This window comes from Camelus ferus, chromosome 24 (assembly GCF_009834535.1).
Source record: "Camelus ferus isolate YT-003-E chromosome 24, BCGSAC_Cfer_1.0, whole genome shotgun sequence".
NCBI classification, from domain to species: domain Eukaryota; kingdom Metazoa; phylum Chordata; class Mammalia; order Artiodactyla; family Camelidae; genus Camelus; species Camelus ferus.
Window position 1 is genome coordinate 5,966,934 of NC_045719.1, and position 22,734 is coordinate 5,989,667.

Below are 22,734 nucleotides of genomic sequence, written 5' to 3' on the forward strand. Positions count from 1 at the left end.
CTTTAAGACGCCATGATTGGACTAGGAAAGATAGTCTTTCCCTTTGTTATGAGAACAAAGTTTACAGTGTTCACTGTGCAAACAGTTTCAGGTCATTATGTAACACTTATTTTGTCATTTAATCTCTGTCACTTTTCAAAGTTACACATTTCAGTTCATTAAAGTTGTATGAAAGAAAGCACTGGAAATGAGAGAGGATTTAAAAAGTATTAACTAGTTATTTTAAGTTTATGTTCATTGTAGTCCAAGGACTCTCACTATTTTCGGATTGAAATGAAAAGCAGACACATAATGTGACGTTTGTTTTTATGGTGAGAAGAGCATGTAAACGTAGGAAACTCTGCCCTCACTTCCTGCTACTTGAGAAGTATAGTAAAGGTACCCTTTGAGGAGGTACCTGCCCCTTGCATCCTATTGCTTCATAGCCTGCTTTCAGCTAATCTTGTGACTATCCCAAAGTGTGGCAGGTGTGTCTGGAGAGAGTGCATTACCTCATGTAAGTATGCAAGACTTCACGAGAAAAGAGAGGAATGCTAGGGATGTGTATACCAGGTAAAAGGTGACACACAAAGAGACGAGGACACATATTCCTATAGAAGTCAGACCCTCCAGGTGCCAACTGTGTGGAAATACAAGGTGCCAAATGGACACACGAAAGGGCCCAACTAGGAGTCTGCCCTGTAAGAGTATCTAGATTATGTACAAAAAACCTCTTGATCTAGTCACTGATAAGTTAAAAGCACCCTTTTAAAGCAGTGGAACCCAAATCTGATTGAAAAAAGCTTAAATTGATTTCTTGTTTTCTCATCAGTCGCCTCAGAATGGCAGGTGGCCAGGCATGACTTTAATAAGGCCACCACAGTGGTGACTATACCACCAGAAAAGGGGCTGCTGGCGAGCTCCTGGGCAGAGTTTTGTTTCACTGCTTTGGAATAAGGCGCCCAAAGTCATTTTGTGGCCGATCCATTCCCAGAGGGTAACTGCAGACAGCAGCTGCAGACGTCAGTGCATAAACAGCACCAGGCTAACCCACCCAGCAGCCAGTGGCTCAAGCCTGGAGAGGAGTCCTGGGAGGAGCAGAGTCAAGCTGCTTGACTTGAAGCAGTGACATGAAGGAGCCCAAAGCCCAGGAGACACTGGGACTTGTTCTACAGGCAACAAGCACGTTCATTCCCGCACCGTGTATTTCCTGAGCACCTGCTACCTGCTGGGTGCTGTGTGGGCCGTGAATAGAGTATCATGTCATTGTCACTGCCTCCCGGGCTCACCGTCTAGCGGAAGAGCGGTGTGTACACATGCCGTGAGTGAGCTTAGGTGGAGGTTCACGAAATATTTTCCATAGTTGAATAGGCTGTAAGCAGGGTGCTAAGGATTTCATAAATCCCTATAAAAACTTATATGTAGCCTAAGGTTGTCTGTGTTTATTAATTTTGTTCAATAACAATATATTACTTTTTTAAAGTTTTTATTGAAGTATAGTTGATTTACAATACTGTGTTAATACCAGTATATTACTTTTAATCAGGTATTTATCGTATACTAAAAATGGTTGGGGCTGGGGTTGGAGGATGGAGCCTACCAGTTTCACGGTGTGGAATGTGAAACTTGGATTGCTAATTCGGAAGAACAACTTCTTTTGGAACACATTATTAAAATTTCAGATAGAAAAGAAGGCTTAGCATGTAACAGCAAACCTCAAATACATGTAACAAGATACCTCAAGCGTAACTTGAATTCCAGTTAAAAGTCAACCGAATCCACTAGGGTCGGTAGGATTACTGGTCTCCCTTTGAGGCTGACAACATGCCAGCAGATGTAGCCCAGCCACTGGCACAAAGTCTAATCGTGCTGGTAATGAGGATCAGGAAAGGGGCGGAGTGTGCCGGGCCCTGCCCAGAGGTCTACTGGCTGAACAAGCCTGTAAGAAGAATAAGCTGGAAAATATTTAGTGTAGATTTGTTGGGACATAAAGGCACTTCTCTTCCTGATATTTGGTATTTTTCAAATAGTGTCCCATTGATTGTATCAGGCCTGGGCTGAGGTGGAGGCGAGGTGAGTCAGATCACATGGCAGAGAAGCGAGACCTGCCAAGGTGCAGCTGGTGACCTGGCGGGTGACACGTAACAGGGGGAACCGGCTGCCGATACTCTTACTGGAGACCCAGCGGCAGCAGGAGAACTCAGGTGATGGGCGGGGGAACCCGGATGCAAGGCAGAGTCCCAAGCAGGAGCTGGTGACTGGAAGTCGGGACTTGTCCCTGGGAGTGAGGCAGGTAGAAGAGCAGAGCTCTGGGAGGAGTCATGAGCTTCCACTGGGCTGACAGCCTGGTAGCCGACCCCAGTTTTTGAACACTGGTTGGTTGTAGAACCTGGTGGGGCTAAGCCTGCACCTGTGTGCTCAGTGGTCTTGAGGTGGAGTTTTGAAGGAGTCTGATGCAGGAAGCCAGGCTGCCTGATAAGGATTAGCTCAACTGGCTAATTTAGAAAACATCACTTGCATTTGCTCACTGTTCTCTTTCACCCATTAGGAAAGTAGTTTTCAGCCTAGAGTGTACATTACGTTAGAATCATGCCAAGAACTTTTTGAAAATATTGACTCCATTCCAGACTCTACTCCAGGCCAATTAAATCAGAATCTCTATAACCCTGGCTGGGCATAGGTTCGTTTTTGTTTGTTTAGCTCCTTGGGTAATTCAAGTATGAAGCCAGGCTTGTGAACTGTGCATTAGACTGTGGGCTCCTTCAGAACAGGAGCTGTGTTTTCTCTCAATGCGCCAGGAGCCTAGCACCTGGTGTATAATAGTCGTTTATTAGATGAAAAAAAAATGAGTGACTACCATGTTCTGGCGCGTGAATGTGATTCTGTTTTGTAGCCACAGAGTGTACACTTAACCCTAAATACATCGTAGTGAACGCCCTGGTTATGAAGGGCGAGCCATAAGGGGCTCAGTGGAGCCACGATGTGGCCCCAGAGTGGTGGGTCAGCCAGCAGTCCTGTTACATAGCGGAGCTCGGTGTTACCTCCAGTGGTTACGTTAGTTCACTTCTATCTGCTTCTGTTCTGTCCCATGCTCCAGTTTTTTAAATACCACACACGCACATGCGCACACGATGCACACGCGTGCATGTGCCCACATGCACCACGCAGAACAAATAATAAAACCTGAAAAAAAGTGACCTATTAATGCAGATGTAAAAGACTACATATCAGATTATGAAATGTATGGGAAGATGAATTCCCACTTTTAAATTTTATCTTTTTTAAAAAAAATATCATTTTATGAAGGGGAAAGAAAAGTGGAATGGAGTTAATTTCCAAAAAATTTCACTTTAGCCCTGGGCCATACCTTAAGCCATTGACTTACTGGGGGTGATGGCAAGTCTGGAGGGATCATTAAAATGCCATTCCACTTAATCCAATAATCCTTCTGCATCCACATTAAGGATTTGTTTAGGGTCGGGGCAGCTGACTAAAGACAACGCTTCTTAAATCCTTCTCAGATCAAAATGATCTCATTTTCTATAGCCAAATCTCCTCTGCTCTCAACTGAATTCTTCATGTTCTTAAGTAGATTCAAAGGTTGTTTTTGAGAAAATCTGAATCCTGGCAAATTTTGGTTCACGTTTCCAGCCCAGTTCTGTGGGAAAGTGAGATGACTCTTCATCCAGAGGAGAATGTCCGCAGGGAATGTTTGCTCTGACAGCAGAACATCACACTTGCTGCCTGCCCGTTAAGCATCGGAACCATACTGATCACATGTTAAACAACCTTAGAGCGCGTGGCTCTCTAGACATTCATGAGTTCAGCCATGAACTGACAGCAGCTCAGTGCTTGGCAAAAAGTCAGGGCAAAGGACATTCTAATAAGAAAATTTGAGGATGTTGTCGCTGCACCTTTTCCACTCTGACCCTGCGCCAGGTTCATCTCCACAGGTGGTGGTGCGGACTAGCCTGGGGCCTCTTAGAAACGCTGCCCTTACATTGCTCTTGGTTTTCCTAGAGCGTTTATATAAAGAACCATCCATCTGAATATCATGTATCTTTTGTAAAGTCTCAGTAGAATTGTTTGCCCATGATGTATCCAGGATCTCTTTATTGAAGGAACACTGCTATTAATTCCTCTTCGATTTTAATATGTCAAAAAAAAAATGGCCTTTCCAAAGCAACATAATTAGTTTCTTCATTGCAGAAGAGGAATCTATGACCCAGTGTCCTTCCTTTTCAGATCCAAGACACTCTGAGCTCATTTTTTAAATTGTTTTATCTACTTCTAAATTTTCCAAGAGACGTCTTTCAGTTTTAAACTCCTCACCTTTATTCTTTGTTGTCCCAAGTAATGTGTTTAAAGTATTTTGTTTTTAATTGCCTTTTTCTCTATAAACCCAGAACATGGGAAGAGTCTACCTTTTTTTTCCAAAGGCAACTTCAATTCCATTTCCCGTTATAGGTATTACTGTAAAATACTTGGTCTACTAAGTCACTCTTTAAAAACACCTTTATTCAAAGAATGATGCTAACAAATTAGTTAAAGCTGAACAGTAACAGAAGGCTTTGAATTTGAAAAGCCGTATTGAAAAACCATGAGAGCGTTAGCACTGCAATTCTTGTGACAAATAGGGAACAAGCTGTAACTTGTTGCCTTGATCATTTTAAGACAATAACCTTGTTATATATTTAAACTGCTCTTTCTTTGTAACAGTAGATTATTTTTGACTAAACATTATTTTCTAATGAGAATAGTTATGGAGCTCAAGAAATATGCTTAGATAACTAGTTGAATTATTTTCAGTGAATTTGGTTTTTCAAAAGCTTGAGATTATGATCACTTTTAGAGTGATACTTTCAGCCAGTTGACAGCATCATCGTTTGACAGTGAGGAAATCAAGCTTTGAATTCTGAGCGTGAAATTAAGTAGGAAACACACTGCAGCTAGAATGTTTTCTTTGTTGGTATTTTTATTTCATCTTGTGTTTATCACAACATTGGTCTTATGCTGAAGCTCTAGTAAGATAAGTTCCAATTAAATAAACATTGCAATTCTAAACTGGTATTTCTCTTTTAAATCTGTTTTTTCAGTCTAGTCCCTGGCACATGTAAATATGTACGGAAAATATGGAAACCAAATTCCTGCCCTTGTAGAATTTAATCTTGTTCTTGATAAAATAAACAACCAGTGCAACTTTCTGAAAGATGAAGATTAATCAAATGCTCATCTTAATGAGCATTTGGTTTTTGAAACAGAAGTGTCAAAGATAGCTTTAATTATTTTTTATTTTTCCCTTTATTTAAATAAATCAGCCAGTAGCATCCATCATAGCCACAATTATGTGAGCATAAACTAAGGAAATGTTCATGCCTCTCTTTTACTCACTATAGATATTGCCTACCATGTCCTGATTTGATACGATTAATCAAGAAAAGCTTCACAGATGAGCAAAACTCTCTGATACTAGCTGACATTCCACCTAGTCCCTGCTTCTTATTTTGCCCCCTCTAGGCAATAATACAATTTCAAGTCACAAAATTTGATCTAAGACTTTCAAAAAAATGCCATGTTGTTTTCTAAATGTATAAATTATTACATTTCTTACATGAGACCCCAGCTACAACGTAATGATGTAAAACTTGTAGGTTAAAGTGAAAACACACATACTGCCTGGGACTTTAAAATAATATCTTTTGTTTCACTTCATATTTTCACAAAAGATCTCCAAGTACAAAAATTAATTTTCCAGAATAATTAAATGAGACAGCTCTATACTCTTCTCAATAACTGAGGCAATTGAGACAGCAACTAAGCAGGGTTTTTCTAGTCTCTAAGTTGTCTGGGTTTGGGACCAAGTCTGGCCCTTCAGAAACATGAAAAGATTGTTTCCAATACCCAGTTGTTCCATTTACCTGAGCATTTACTGCAAAGACATCAATCCTTTAAAATTTCATTTTAAGACCTGTTGATGAAAATTCTTATAAAATAGATTACATATTTCAGTACATACCCTTCACCCTTCTTGGATGCAATGTACTTAATCTTACCTGCCTTTTTCTGTGTGACTCAGAGCCATAAGTATCAACCTTATTTATTGCCCAGTGTTGCAATACAGTGATGTCTTATGGGGTGAGGGGCCATTTGTTTATCTACTGAATAGTGCCTGTACCTGCTTTTCCATTTTCTGCCTCCTCTCTTGCTGCCATTTATTTACCTTATCCTCCGTGTGCCTGCTGACCTCAGCTTCTTCTTTCCTCTCTTTTTTGGGACAAACTAACCAGCTAGCCTTTTTAGAATCATCTCAAACGAAGTATAGCTTCCTAGTGACAGTCTGTGGAACCCTCCAGGGCATGTCTGGGATACTAGCACATGGACTTTGTGACATCAGTACTGGCCCTCAGAGGTTTGCTTTCATTACTTCTTGGTTTAGGGCAGGATCCCATATGGGTGAAGTGTTACTGTGCAAAGGTTATCCGTGGAATTGAGAGAAAAGCCAGGCTAATATATTGCTCATGTTCTCTCCATTTTATCGCTCCTCTGCAGAAAAGTCAAATCTTTCACTTGAGTAAAAATCAAGATTCTTAACCTAAGCACCATTTTTTTCTGTTGTAAACTTGTCATTCCTCCAGTATAACAAATAGCAGGCGCATGGATGATTCACTTCCCTTTAAAAGGGATTACAAACAAAACAATGAATGATTAATATGAACAATCTGTCATGCCTCCAAAATAGGTATTATGCAAATAGCAAGAGAGGTTTAGTCGACTTCCATTTCTTCTCCTTTCCTCTTCATAACAACACAGATACACAGGAAATTTTCGGTTTATATTCTCTCTCCAGTTCAATCATGCTAACTGTGTATTGTCATACCATCTAAATCTCAGCATTCTTAGGCATTAGTTTTTTCTTGAGTTTTGGTAAGAGCACTATTTTCGTTATTTGTTATGTAGCAGTGGATTGTAAGGATTAGTCATGTGTTATCAGGAATAGAAATAAAACATTTTGGTCTGCAACTTGCAGTGAAATAGACACAGCCCTTAGTAAATACACGGCGGACATTTCACTCAAGGTTATTTCTGTTTATCTATATAGTCAAATATGAAAATAACCCTTTCTTTTTTTTTAATATTTAAAAAGTCTCCCAGAACTAGTCTTCTCCAAGCTTTCCATGTGATTTAAAAATCACTTTTTGGAGGTTTATAATGGAAGCACATACTGCTATCAGTAAGGACACAGGTTAGATCAACTACCAGGCTTAGGAGCCTACACCCTCAAGTCCCTGATCACTCTTTTCGGGCACTTGGTTTGTTTTGCCCTTTGCCTGGGAGGAGTTTTGCAATTCTTTTTCCCCTGACAGGTTTTACTGGACAGCCAGCCAGGACACTGGCTTCTTATGATGCAATCTAGCAGAGAAAACCTTTCATCACTTGGGAAGTATCCATTGAAAGATTTTTTATGTTTTTTTAAAAAATAAAGCTGTACCTCTCTGAAATTAAATGTATTTTTCCTAACGTGTGGAAGCAGACCAAGCGTAGATTGGTATTCGAATGAATGTCAATTTGAGAAGAGCATTTTACCTCTCAAACTGGATTTAGTTGTAGAAGTGAATATTTTACAAGCATCACACACTCTGAATTGCTATATTGAATGCAGGTGTTAATTTATTAGAACCCTCCAAAGTAAGAGAACTCAAAACATTAACTTAATTGTTTTCTTTTAAAATCCAAAAGCCAATCTTCTTGAAACATCTGGATCTCTTGAAATTCATTTCCATTTAAAGTTCTACACAGTTCAGTAACAGTCATTTCTAGGTTGTTATTGTTCTAACCTAAATGGCATCTTTAGATTAATTTATGGTTACCCGATCAGCAGAACTTTCATTCTTAAATGATTTACAGACTGAACACTTGAATATAGGCAATTCTTATTCCCTCTACTTTCTCCCCCTTCAGTTGCCCCTTGGTTTCTTTATCTCTTATCTGTCCCCTCTTGGTGACTATTTAGATGTGGGTGTTGTTGAGGCAAACATCATAAATTATGCTCTGAAGAGGATTATACAACTTTTCTTTTTCCCTGAGGCTGCCCTGTCCTTCATATTATGGTCAGCCCACTCCTGTAACTGTCCCATTGTTCAGGTCCACCAGTTTTTCTTCAGCCCTGAACAGATAGTACTGTTCGTGGTGTTGGCTCTGCCTGCGTAACATGGTACATTCACTGAAAGCCATGTTACAAGTTGAAATGTAGCAGGAATGTCAGTCACAGTGGGGCCTTTTCCCTCGCACAGGCTCAAGGACCCCACCTTAATTAAGGCTGAAGTAAAGGATCCCAAGGTAAGGAATTCTTACTTGATTGATTTCTACCAGAAAAGATCAGTGCCCTGTTTTTGATCTTCTAGGAACCAAAGAGGTTGTTGTAAATGTGGATGATGATGGAATCATTTCCTTGAATTTCGAATGTGATCAGATGGCTCCAAATTCTGAGTTCACCTGGTCCAAAGACTACGTACCCACTGAGGACTCCCCACGATTAGAGGTTGAAAGCAAAGGCAACAAGTACGCACTGTTCCAGCCGTAATGGCGGGCTTCCTTTTCATGACGGAAGGATGAAGGCAGCTCTGTACTTTCCGTTTCAAGTGATAGGATGAAATCACAAACATTTTATGTCTGGTAGTGTGAAAAGTCATCACCAGTTTAAAGCTTAAAAAAATAGCAATCCTTACAAAGTACTTTTCACAGTATCCCATTTTAAATGTTTTTTCATATATTATCTCATTTATGATGTAGTAAAATTGTTGATTGGCCTAAAAGATAGTTCTCAGTATTTTGAATTCTACAGAATTTTGAAATCTTAAAGTAACGGTGAAGATAGTTATGGGGAGGGGTAAGGAAGAACCTGCTGCTTGCTGTCCTGCTTTTTTCACCCCCACTTACGAATGACACATCAATGCACTGGAAAGAACTCTATGGAAAGTACAGGATAGATGAGTTCCAGTCTTGGGAGCTGGCTGTGTGACCTGGGGCAGCTTTTAACTTCCGTGGACCTCAGATTTCTTTTTCTGTAAAATAGGAAAGAGTGAAGAGGATTAATTTTATGACCTATTACTTCCTTTCACCCTCAAGATCCTGAGTTTTCTTTTTACTTCACCTTAGTTATCAAGTTCTTTATCTCTATGATGCCAACCAGATTGGGTCATACTTGGCAAAGCAAAATATTCCTAATTACAAAGAAGCCCAATATATATTAAAAAAAAAAAGAAGAAAGAAATAGTAATTTTGTTGGAGAACAGCAAGAAAATGCTGAATATAATTTAAAGACATTTTGCTGTTGCTATTGCTGTAAAGTCCTTGAAGTAAAACATGATTTTGGTCAAAGAAAAGACAATCAAACTGTACATTATTCTTCTTTGACTGACTTGACTAACATGTAAATGTTTGGGTTATCTTGACTAGCAATGTCTTACCAAAGTTAGAAAACACAGTGAACTAGACCACTGACCCATTCATTCATTCATTCCACAAATATGTGTTAAGCACGTATTATGTGCCAGACAAGGTCCTGGATGCTGGAGGACACCACAGTAAACAAAACAGATGTCCTCCCTACAGGCATACAGTGGAGGCATTTGGGTGATGCAGTGGGCAATACTGATGCAGTGTGATGACCTCTGGAAAGGGAAGTGCAGGATATGACATGAAAGAGGCACCGAAAGATGCCAACAGCAGGTTCTGCCACCTGGGGAAGAATTTTTTTCAGGCTCCCTAACAAGGGCTGATCAGCTGAAAGTATCTTTATTCAGCATGTGCATTGATATGCATCAGAGCTTGGGAATAGAGATCTGTACCAGCTCCCTTTCCCATCACCGTCATCCTGCAGCAGGAGGTCAGGAAGGTCTTTCTAGAAGCAGCGGGAGTGAGGAGGCTGCCAGTCAACAAGGCGGAGAGGAACAAGGGCCCCACGTACAGGGGGCGGCGAGTGCAGGTGCCAGAGACCAGGCGGAACACGGGCTCGCAGACCCCTCGCGGCCTTGTTACTTATAAAGTATTCTGTTCCGAAGGACGAAAATGACCTTCAAGGATCTCGGGGAGGAAGACTTGGGCCTTTACTCCTGTGACGTAACAGACACTGATGGAATAGCGTCAAGCTACCTGATAGATGAGGAAGGTAAGCTAAAAACCAGCCTATTCACGAGTCTGCTGCTGCTTTGATTTCTCAGTGTGTGCCCGGAATCAAGTGACTGTTGTTTTATTTCAAGGATTAACTGTTCTCCTTCTCCCCCCACAGAACTGAAACGTTTGCTTGCTCTCAGCCAAGAACACAAGTTCCCAAGTAAGTGTCCACAATACAGTGACAGAGTGTAGCCATCCTACTAGACAGCTTTGATGGAGGAGGAGAGGCTCTTGAGAATGCAGGGCGGAGCACACACTGGTAGCTGCAGAAGCACTTTCCAAAAGGGCTGCTTTTGTCTCTGCCACTGTTCTGCAGAGATACAAAGAACACTAACACGCTCTGTTAGTTTAAATACATCCCAGCTCTGTTAGGTAGAGAGGAGTCATGTTACATTAGAGTAACAGTTGAGTAATTAAGTTCTTCGCTTTTTGCCTACATATTTTGGAATCATATAGATATTTTTTTCTGGATGCATTCATTCATACGCCTTTAAGGCAAACTAATCTCTTCCTAAGCAATTTAATGTTAGCACTTAATAGAAGAATCAGACCTCTAAATAAAAACAATCTAAAGACACTACCTACCATTTTAAACTCCTGGAAAATTAGGAAAAGATCCCTTGATCAGAAAAAGAATCCCTCTGAACTACCTACAAACCCTTCAATAAAGCACCTTCTACATAAAAGATTAAATTCCACAGCTGACACCTAAGAGAAGAGAATGAAGTCTGAAGTGAAGCTCGGAAAGTTCCACTGGCCTGATAGGATCTCTTGTGATTGGTACACATTGGCCAAAGCAGTGAGGCGTCCAGAAAGTTACATCCTAGGGCTGGAAAAAAGCAGAAAGTGATAGCATACACTCATTCTTTTAAAGTAAGGATTTTTTCACTCCTTAATCCCTACACTATAACTTCTTCACTAATGCAGGAGTTTTAGGAACCCAGGAAACTATACTTGACCTCAAACAATAGGCAGAACTTTGTGTGTTTGTACATGTGTATTTTTCTAGGGAGAGGAACTATAGCTTTCCCAAAATTCTCAACAGGGCTGTGATTAAAAACACAAACACTGCTCTGAAACCAGCTGCCTGACTTCTTACGTTCCCAAGGAACGCTTATTGGATGGTGAGGCCGGGTGTTGGTGGCTACTGGCCTCAGCTGTGATGTTCTCAAGACCAGCTGTTCCCCACAAAGCACACAGGGGTGCCTGTGGGATGTGCGTGCAGGGTGCAGGCTCTGAGTTCTTGGGGGAACCATTTCTCACTGTAAGTTTCTTCACCATAAAACTGGAAAGGTAATACATGAACGGAGCCTTAAAGTTATTCTTTTAATTGTATGGAAGTTAGAGGTTTGGCCCGGACTCTGTTTGTTCTGTGTTCTGTGAACCTGAGCAGCTCATCCCAGGTTCCCCGTTGCCTTGGTTCCTTTCCCGGGAATGGCTGTTGTAATCGCTTACAGCAGCCCTCCTAGAGAGGCACCATGAGAGATCGTCAGCAGGGCACTGGTTGACCCTTCAACTGTTCAGGAAAAATATAAATATTAATTGAAACAGAACAGTGACCTAGAAAAATCCACTTTCAGAAGAGCTGTCTGCCAGCCGCACAGCTGTCCTCCCTTCGTGCCCCCAGGGCTGTGAAGCAGGGAGTGGAGGAGACCATCACTGTGCAGAACACGGCCAGTGAATGTCCGCATTGTCTATGGGCGAACGTCGGTACAAGCAGAGAGAAACAGCAGCACCTACTAATCTAGCTCGTCAGACAGTAAACACTGACAAAGTGTCTCGGCGACGGCTGGTGCAGACAGCATTCACATTTAGCTCAGAGGTTGGAGCAGAGGGAAGTTGGGGTGTTCCTCCTGAATTGGTGGCACCCGGCTGGCTTCCCTGAGGCTCAGTGATGGGATGGACTTGAAGACAGCGTTGCCTGCTGTCACTGTGGTTTACGCTGAGATATTTTATTCTGCGTGAGCCTAAGCACTCTGATTGTTGGGGGCCCTTTTGTTAGAGACCCCGTGTGGCATTTGCGTCGGCACAGAGAGAACCCGAGAATGTGTTAAAAACCCCAACATGTGAGTGTAACACTCCCAGCCCAAGGGAGCTTCCGTTAGCCCTTTGAAGCAGCGTTGTAGCTATAACATCTCCAGTGTCTTCTCTCCCCACCACTGTGACATCAGCCGGGTCACCATGTGAATATTTTCAGAGACCTGATGATAGGGTCCAAGTTGCATATCCCGTTTCTCCATGTATACCACTTCCTCTTAGTAAACGCTGACACATAATTAAGTCATCTTCTTGAGATTTTGTAAGGTTTTAAATGGTCTCATTTCTTACAGAGTGTCATAAAGAGTGTGGTGTTCCTTTATCCCTTGGCACAGCAAATTCTCCTATTTTAAGCTGTTTTCAAAAATATTTTGAAAACCACTAAACATATGCCCTAAACTTAACAAATAACAGATATGTTGCTGGAGCAAGAAAACTGCCAGAGAAAAAAAGCCCAAGGAAATTTAGGGCTGAGTAGAAGGAAAAAATAAAAATATGTAAAGCTAAAAATAGAAAATAATCTAGTCTGTCTTGCCAGTAGTAATACTAAATTGCAGTGCAGTGAAGCAGTATTTGAATATATATATACACACACATATATGTATTTATATCAAGAATTCAAGGTGTTTGGGGGGGATGGTGGGAAGTCTATTTCAATACTGACAACATCCTGCATAATACATCTCGTCATTGGCAGACATTGGTCATTATCCCACGTGTGTGTGTATACACTGTGTGTGTGAGGTATACACAAGCACATATAATCACGCCTGTTTGGTGTGTCCTCTTAGGTGTAAATGTATTTTACCATTGATGGTTGTAGGGTGTTGTTTAAACCCCTGGAGAAAGAGTCACCAAAATATTAATAGCCTCATTTATAGCACTTATTACATGCTATTTATAGGATGCTTAAATGGAATATGACATTTAAACTCCGCAATGACCTAAAAAGGGTCATTACTACGGGGATTTAATTCTAGAGATGGAGAACATGAGGCACAGAGAGGTTAAGTAGCTAGACCAGAGGTACACAGCTGGCACCTGGGGTTAAACCCAGGTAGTCTGACACTAACCCAGACATGGACTGTTTCTGTGTGGAGGTAAGTCCATCTTCCTCATTTTTACAGTTAAGACATCTGTGACAGTCAGGATTAGAACCCAGTTTTTCTGTCCCTCAATATTCAGCCTCTCCCCTATAACACTCTCACTGCCTCCAGGCTTTGCAAGAAGCAAGATGCTACACCACCATCTCTGTGGTTTTTTTCCACTTGTTGGAAAAATCTGTGTCAGTACAATTGGTTACCAGGATAATCACTACTCTTATTTTTATTTTTCATAGCTGTCCCAGTTAAATCGGAGTTGGCAGTTGAAATTTTGGAGAAAGGCCAAGTCCGGTTTTGGATGCAGGCTGAGAAGCTGTCTGGCAATGCCAAAGTCAACTTCATATTTAACGACAAGGAAATTTTTGAAGGGCCGGTAGGTTTTACACTTTTTAGATTTCTAAACATATCATTGCAGAATGTGCCGGGGAAGAATGCAGATAAGCTGTTATGAAAACCACTGGATGTGGGGTGGGGGAGTGTAAATCACTTCACACGTGAAAAGTGTGGAAGAAAATATATCATATTATCCAAAATTGAGACACTTCTGAGAATGAACGAGGATGCTAGGAATAATTTTTCCAGGACAACAGTCATAAACCAAAACTGTCTCAGGCAAATCAGGAAGTTGGTCCCTCATGAAAAAAGCTGCTCTCTTGGGAAGGCAAAGGGACCCACACCCTTGCCTGAACTCAGATACTCACATCACAGACTGCAGTGGGGTCTTGGTTCTTCAAAGGGAAGAATTGTTCTAATGGCTCAGAAAAAAATGCAGTAAAAATATCTTTCATTGCTTTTCTGGCTAAAAATCAATCTTTGTTGTAAAAAGCTTTAAAGACTCAGAAAGGAGAAATCGCAAATTCTTACAGCTTTTTGGTACACATATTCATATATACTTGCTGGTCTTTTTCTATACTTCTGTGTGTATAATTTGTGTCTTATTGACACAGGTGATTGTGTATATCTGCCCTTAGTATTTTCTTTGCCTTTAACGTACACAGAATTTTTATAGATAGAGTTACGGTGTCAGCACTTGATGTGTCCTCCCCAGACATCTGCAGAGCCCGGATCAGGCTGGTGCCTGGTGGTACTGAACAACTTAGGTTCAGGCGCGCTGGCTCCTCCCTGTGTTCTCACAGGTGTAAGTGGGAGATGGAAAAGATGGGGGAGAGGTGTGGTTTGTGGCCATCATTAACAACTGTTCTCCTTGCATCGAAATGTGTTTTTAAACCATTTGAGGATTCATTAGTGAGAGGGAGGATGAGTAACATAAATGGCAGAAGAGTGAGCAGTATATTCACTTTCAACTCGTACGGTAACGGTGTGCGAGCCGGGACAAGTCACACGTGGGTCCTCTGTGGCGCGTCTCCTCCCTGTCCTCAGAACCTTCTGTGTGGTCACCATGAGGCCAGTGGAGAGGAAGGAAGAGCTTTATTGGCATCACTCTGCCACCACAGCCACCGAGGGAACACTCGTGCACACGTGTGTGTAGAGGCACACATGTTCACACAGGCTTGCATGTTACTGTGCACGCACATAAACACACACACACACACAGAACTTGAAGAGCTGTTCATTGTCATTACAGTGGTTCTTATCATACTATTTCATTGGGTGGAAATTATTGTCTTAGGTCAGGTTCCCTAGAATGAGAGTCTGAAATAGGGTTTCTCCTTCAGGTGGTTTATGGGGAAGAACTCTCAGGAGTAGGAGGTGAGGGAAGCAAGCTAGGGTAGGGACAAGCTAAGCAAAAACATGGCCTCAGTTGGAGACTGGCTCCCTGCAGGGAAAGCTCTGGGGCATGAATGGCACCACAGAGTTGATCCCAGACCTGAGCCTTCATTCTGTGACATTTCATAGGAAACCTTCATTAATTCAGATCCATCATGGAGCTTGTGCTTGTATGGCCAAGGACTGAGATTTACCTTTACGTTGAAAAAAGTTGCCTAAGGAATATGATAAAATAAGCACAGCCGAACAGGGCAATTTTGGTTCATTAAGAACAAAAGGGCTTCGACTGCATTAGAAGCATTTTTATGCACCTGTTAATCAGCAGGTGTATATTAATTGGCTGCTGTGTGCCATGCACGTGCTAGATGCCACGGACACAGCCATGAACCAGACAATGCTTCCCTCACGCTGCTTACAGTTGTGCTTTGTTAATTGAAAACAATGGAATCCAGAAAGTAAAATGAAAACCTAAAAATAACATTTTGTGATTTGGGGTAACAAAACTTTATATTTAAAAAACTAAATGTCAGGCTTCTTAGAAATCAATTCTGGTCAAGGTCATATATTCCATTTAACATTTTCCTTTTTCTGGGCACAAGATTTTAAAACCTTGCTCAGTTAAAAAAATGTTAACAAGAAATTTTATTAAATTACGATACTTTGGCGTTTGTGCGTGTGTTTTGTGAGGGTTACTGTCATCATATCTGTCTCACTTACTTCTCTCTTTTCCTCTTCACGTTGAAGAAATATAAGATGCATATTGACCGAAACACTGGTATCATTGAAATGTTTATGGAAAAGCTGCAGGATGAGGATGAGGGGACGTATACTTTCCAGATTCAAGATGGAAGAGCAACGGGTCATTCTACTCTGGTTCTCATTGGTGATGGTAAGCGTTCTGTGGAACATTAACTCAAAGACTTTGCTCCTCCCTTCAATGCAAACACTCCATCGTACAAAAGTGGTCACGTGGGCAGTAGAAGGAATTATTTCTTGATTGGATTCCAGTGTTCAAAATACAGTTTACAGTTAATACTTTCCATAGCATTTCATTCCGTAGAACATTAATTTTAAAAGACACCAGAGTTATCATTGGCCCACAGGCAAGACTGCACTTAAATTATGTCATAAATAAAAAGTATTTATAACTAAAATTTTCCAGTGAAGGATATTGCAGTATAACCAAGACTGTATGTATGTCTCACAAACAAACTATGATACTATTTTGTAACGTGTACTTAAACTACTTAAATTAAAAAGAAAAATATGCAAAAGTAGAGCCTGCCAGACCAATCAATCATACATTAGAATTAGGTTGTATGTCAAGTGTCATAAGCCAGTGTGGGAGCCACCAAGATTTAAAATGTATATTTAATAAAGCAATGGAAAGGCTGGCCAGATCTCTACATTTGCAATAGCCAATGCTGCTTCATTATGTCCTGGCTTCATGACCTTGGACAAGCTACTTAACCTTTCTAAGCCTTTTTCTTCATCTGTGAATGCTGAAAACAAATACGGTGGTCATGATGTATGAGTGTCATAATAATGAATGTAAATCACTCAGCACAGCGACGGGCATGTATGTTTATACCACTCAACTCGACTTCATACTTCCTTGATTTTCAATTTTCAGTTTATAAGAAGCTCCAGAAAGAAGCTGAATTCCAGCGGCAAGAATGGATCAGGAAACAAGGTAAAAATGGGTAGTGAATAAAGAGAAGAGCTTCCATTTCTTGAACAAAATATTCCAAGGTGAAGTCCATAACAAATTAAAATGAATATTATTGCTTATATCAGTAATGGCTTGGCAAATAAAATTAATTGGACATATTTATTATTAAATATGTATCGATTTAAAATATTAAAAAGCTAAAACTTAAATTTTAAAAAGTTCACTTTAAACGTAAATCACCTTGGAATTTAAGAATGAGCTGGGATTTTTGCATTCATAATTAATATTTCTGATTGCTAATATTATTAAAATTTTATAGGTCCACATTTTGTTGAGTATTTGAGCTGGGAAGTGACTGGTGAATGTAATGTCCTATTGAAATGCAAGGTAAGAAGTAGATACATGTTTAATATTTGATACAAGGAAAATAAAGATAAAACAGAATGTAAGAAGAAGAGAAAGATCCATTTTTCATCTCCTCCGTTTGCACCAAAATGATAGGTGACACGTCCTTACTGTTGAAGGTTATGTAATCAAATATTTAAAATAAGACAATGTGAAAATGTGGAAGTCAAGATGATCGTTTTTATTCATTGCCTATGCCCTAGTTAATAAAGATAGACTCTTTTTTTATTGATTGTTTTTTAGAGCAGTTTTAAGTTCACAGCAAAGTTAAAGGGAAGGTACAGAGATTTCCCAAGTACCCCTGTCTCTACATACACGTAGCCTGTCTCAACATCCCCCACAAAGTGGCACATATGTTACCAGTGATGAACCCACATGGACACAAGGTCACCCAGGGTCCACAGCTTAGTTCCCTCTTGGCATGTACATTCCACGGGTTTGGACAAATGTTTAAACACACGTATCTGTCACTATAGTATCATACAGAGTATGTTCACTCCTCTGAAAAGCCTCTGTGCTCTGCCTGTTTATCCCTCGCCAACCCCCACCAACTCCTTTTTAATTATTAATCTCAAAAGAATCCCGCATTGTCTTTGTTACATTCTAAGTGGTAGATCTGTTCCAGAATCATGCCAGCCACACTGTGTTTCTGTGGAAGTTGAGCAATTTTTTTAATCTAAATTGTGTGCCTTGGAGTCGTGGGCGGCTCTGCAGCTGATTCTGAAACCCCTGTGCTCCCATGAGGGGCGAGGTTTGGTAAAGATTTTGCAGCTCATGACCAATTGTCTTATTAGGTCTTTGGGAAAATTTAGGGGAAAAAAAAGTTCCACATGACATTCTGAATTATTTTGTACCTTGGTCTACGGTGTTGAGCTGCATGAGTCATTGATTTTTTTGAATGGGAACTGCCGGCTGAGGAAGAAGTGTGAAGGGCGTGGTGGTGGACAGTGACCCCAAAGCGAATGCATGGATTTGGCATTTGGCATGTAGTTGTCATCACAAAAGCCGGAGCGCAAGTACCCTGGTCTCTGCTGGATCAGATAAAGAGAAAGAAACAGTGAGCAGCCCACCAGAATCGATTTTAGCCTCTGAGAAAATGGCAGACACTCTTAGAAAACAGCTTCTCAGGCAGCAGCTAAAACCCACTCGGCCTCTCTCTCCTCCTGACTGTCCACGGCCATGCTGCCCCCCACTCACTCTCTCCTGCACGTTGCCCCCAAGAGGCCCGCACGCTTGTCCCCCTCCCTGTGCTGCCTGTTGTGCTTGGCTCCTGGGAGGCGGGCTTGGGGGCCCTGTTCTGGTGGTCTTCCCCAGGAGAGCTGGACTCTAAGCCAGATCCTGAACAACCACAGGAGCCTGGAAGTAGGTTCTGAATATTCAGATGTTAAGTGTTTATGCTGTTCCAATGCCTTCAAGTGGCCTTCTTCTTTCAGCTTCTCTGACAAAAATCCTTTTTCAAGGCCCATCTGAGTCATCTCCTCTGTAAGGCCTCCCTCTTCTCAGTCCAGGTAGAATGACCCTTCCTCTGTCCTCCCACAGTCCTTGGTTTCATTATGATAGCAATTTATGTACATTTAGCAATTTACACGTTGCATTATGGTTAATGGAGTATGTGCAGCTAAACATTCAGACTCTGAGACTGTCTTGGGCCCTATTTGGAACTAGTCTATTCAAAAGGATATGGACTGGAACCCCAGCTCACCCACGAGGCCATGCCAGGCTTCCCTCTCCTGCAGGAGTCCGCATCGGAGTCAGTCCCTCCCCACCCCCAGGTGACAGCTCACGTGCAAGGAGATGAGATACACTCGGAGCAGATGCAGGAAACAGCATGGCTTTAAAAAAAAACCCTCATGCCCCAGAGAGCCAGTACCTCTTGTAACAACTCCGCAGACGGAGCTTCCAGCGTCCCCGAGAGGACAACCCCAGATTACAGGAGTCCGTATACCCAGGGAAGCCCAAAGCTACGGATACACTCTCTAGTCCCTCCCAGGCCAGATGCAGCTCCCCAGTCAGGGGCCATTCTTGTCATAAGCAATGTCGCCTGCTCACACAGTAACATTCTGTAACCCGGGAGCCAGGTTACAGGGCCGTAAAGAACGTCTGTGCGCATCAGTTTCCCTGTGCTCACCGCTGTGGGTCTCCCCTTAGCTGTGTGAGCTGGAACTTTTTAACTTATCGAAACTTACATTTCCTTGTCTTTAATGAGATGAGACATTTTCTTCGTGTGTTTGTTTTGTAATTATATTTCCTCTTTGGGAAATTGTTTGTACATTTGTCCAGTTATTTAAGATTGTTTTCTTGATTTGTGGGACATCTTTACTTTTCCGTCCAATTTTAATTACACAAGAAATACATGAATATGCTCTTCTTCATAAAAAAGTGCAAGCATTGTAGATAACGCTTAAGATCCTTTTAATCATATGAGGTCATTTAGCCCATTTGAAATTTATGATATGATGTGTGGATACAGGATCTAAATGAGTTTCCTAAAAATTACTAAGCAATTAATTTATTAAACCAGACTTGATGGATGCTAGCTGAGCTTACTGCGGTAATCATTTCACAACCTATGCATATAGCAAATGATTATGTTGTATGTCCTAAACTGATATAATGTTATATCAACTATATCTCAATAAAGCTGGGGAAAAATTTAATTAAAAAAATTTAAAACATATTTCCTCTCCACATTTATTCACTAAGTTTCAATTGTCTTTTAAAAATATTTAGCTATAGATTGGGGCTTGCTCACCCCATCACTTTGGTGAAGTCATTTGTCTTTGTGACACAGACTATATTTTAATTTGATGGGACTTTTCTTCCTTCAGTTTTCAAATTTTTATTTTACTAAGTCTGTATGTTAGTGTGTATGTTTCTATGCTTCCTTTTCTTGTCCAGCAGATGATTTTAAAGTCAGGTTTTTTTTTTTTTCTGCTTGAAACAGAAATGCTATTGATTTGGGTTTATTCGTTTATATCCACATTACTTTAAACTCTCTGTCAATTTAAAAATAGCTTTCACTTGATTCTTCTAGAGATCTATATCTTTTTCTTATATCCAAAGCTACATTAAGAATTATTTAGTTTCATAAGGGTGGCACTCCTTTATTTCAAGAAGTATAACTACAGTTTTTCTTCTAGGTGGCAAACATTAAGAAAGAGACTCATATTGTGTGGTATAAAGATGACAGGGAGATCTCGGTGGATGAAAAGCATGACTTTAAGGACGGTATATGTACCCTCCTAATAACAGAGGTAGGTGACTATGAATGTGAAATGTAATATGTAGGTTCTGTGCCCCACGTTCTTCTAAACACTAGATTACGTGGTCCTCTGCCCCGGGCATATCCCTGCCCTGACATCACCCAAACAGCAAGCTGTCAGGACACAAAAGCTTCTCTCCCCCGCGAGACGTGTGGATTTGTCAGATATCCAGCCAGTGCTGGCGAGGTACCACGGCTCTTGCCTCTCTGGGCTGCATTTTTTCATAGACGGGTGAGTGGCAGGGTAGTTAAGTGGACCCTTCTTTGTTTGCTCTTAAGCCTCATGATACCTTGTTCCCTAAAAGTACAGAGACAATCAGACGCTGTATTCATTTAAGTATAGATTTTTATCTACTTTTTGTCTAAAAGAGCATACCTTTCAAATACTTGTGATCATTAGCTTTTAATATGAAGGCAGAGTAAAGGATAAGGACTTTAAGCCTCAGGTCAGTTGTGGCCTTAAGGGGTGAGCAGTCAGGACTGCTTACTGGCCGTGTTATGCTGGATGGTTCATCCGTGAACTGTTCGTTGCTCCCAGGGCTTGATGCTTGTTCAGTGTGTTTTGATGGCAGTTCTATAAATCACAGGGCCTGAAAAATGCAAACACCGTACTATGAGGCTCTGATAAGCTGCAATGTGTGCAACTCTTCCCCCCTCCCTTAGTTTTCCAAGAAAGATGCTGGGATTTATGAAGTTATCCTGAAAGACGACCGAGGAAAGGATAAGAGCAGATTGAAGCTTGTGGATGAAGGTCAGTCCACCAACTGCTGGGGTCTGTTCTGTGTGTTCTAGATACAGGTTGTCAGGATTCTGAGTGAGGCTGAGCTGAATGATCAGAGTCATGCTGATCTTTTGTCCACAGATTTTGTTCTAATTGAAATTCCAGCAGGGTGAACTATTGTTTTATTCAAAATACTTCACTTTTAGTCTTCCTTGAAATCAGAAGTGTAGTTTTGATCCTCAGAGAATTTATAGACCACAATCCACGAGAGGTCTGTTTTCAATAGAAATCATCATTTTTGTTTCAATCCTATAAAAAAAAAAAAAGTTCCAGGATCGAAAACTACCATGAAAAGTGCATCTCAAAATAGTCCACTCTTTAAAACCTGGCAAGAAAGATTAAATATGAAACTCAAAGCCTCTCAGTAGCAGAGTGAGAAAGCAACTTCCTTCTTCCAGAGACCACTGAGGACAAGTACATTGTGATAACAAAACCCTACATGTGACGCCCAAACCTCCAATTTTGTTCCTGAACCAGATCTTTAACAACATTGCTAGCAAACAGCAGAAGTTTGCCTTTGGTGTTACCTTCCTGCTCTTGGTGGAGACAGGACTAAATGTGTTTATTGGCAAAAGGCATCATTAGGCTGAGAAATACCAGGGAACCTAGGTGGCTAATTCATCATGAATTGATGACACAGATAAGAAAACTTCCTCTAATGTAAAGGGAACCTTCCTGGGACTTAAGAAGAAGAGAATCCTAAACTCAAGAACCTTCCTGGAAATCTCACTGTGGCTCTTTCTCTGGAATGTAAATACAGTGACAGTTACAAAGAATTCAAGGGAACAGAAATAATCAAAGAGCAGGAATCTTTTAAAACTGGTAAAAAAAAATTGAGTTCTCTCCTCAAAGAACACTTGTTACCAATTGATCAGTAAATTCTCCTGGTGACCAATATCCGTCACCAGACAGGATGTTTCTGAGAGCACGTGTGACTCACAGTTTGCGATCTGACTTGCCGTTGAACATTTTTGTCCTAAAGCTTTGTCTGTGAATCTCTATCCACAGCCTTTAAAGAGCTGATGACTGAAGTCTGTAAAGCAATAGGTGAGTCCTCGCCGGGCAGGGCTTCATTCTCCTCCCGGATGGGCTTACAGGTGTGTGAAACATGTGTTTTCTTCTGTCAGCGTTGTCTGCGACAAACCTGAAGATCCAGAGCACGGCTGAGGGCATCCGGCTATACTCTTTAGTTACTTACTACGTGGACGATCTGAAAGTTAACTGGTCCCACAAGTAAGTAAATAAAAACTTAACTGCTGTGTAGAAATTCTTTCTCCACTCCGGGGAAGAACTGGGAAAAAGAGCAACGACCCTCTGTTCCCCCCAGGTAAGGCCTTGTCTTACCTACTGATGTTGTGAGAGGACAGAGAGAGCCAGGCCGTTCCTTCAGTGTGAGGTTAGCGCTCTGCCCCAGCACGTGCACGGTGAGGCTGGTGGTGGCTGGCAGCACCTGACTCTGTGATCTGGGACGTATCATAATTCGTAGACGCCTCTGTAATGTGACCTCCACCTCCAGACAGTCGAGCTTGGACTCTCTGCTTTGCCAGATTCTTATCGTCTCCTTCTACACACGCCTAACCCATGCTGTGCAAAA

The 22,734-nt window shown here is 41.3% G+C and overlaps 1 protein-coding gene across 3 annotated transcripts in view; it reads left to right on the forward strand.

The window, feature by feature from the left end:
- Positions 1-22,734, forward strand: part of MYOM1 (myomesin 1) — a 104,849-nt gene that overhangs the window by 70,323 nt on the left and 11,792 nt on the right. For all 3 annotated transcript variants that reach the window (XM_014567359.2, XM_032467449.1, XM_006194328.3), the window contains 11 exons: positions 8,382-8,538; positions 10,041-10,147; positions 10,268-10,312; positions 13,529-13,665; positions 15,765-15,909; positions 16,654-16,713; positions 17,012-17,079; positions 20,238-20,351; positions 21,023-21,110; positions 22,149-22,187; positions 22,268-22,373. In XM_014567359.2, coding sequence (XP_014422845.1) covers positions 8,382-8,538; positions 10,041-10,147; positions 10,268-10,312; positions 13,529-13,665; positions 15,765-15,909; positions 16,654-16,713; positions 17,012-17,079; positions 20,238-20,351; positions 21,023-21,110; positions 22,149-22,187; positions 22,268-22,373 — 1,066 coding nt within the window. The remainder of the gene's footprint in view (positions 1-8,381; positions 8,539-10,040; positions 10,148-10,267; positions 10,313-13,528; positions 13,666-15,764; positions 15,910-16,653; positions 16,714-17,011; positions 17,080-20,237; positions 20,352-21,022; positions 21,111-22,148; positions 22,188-22,267; positions 22,374-22,734) is intronic.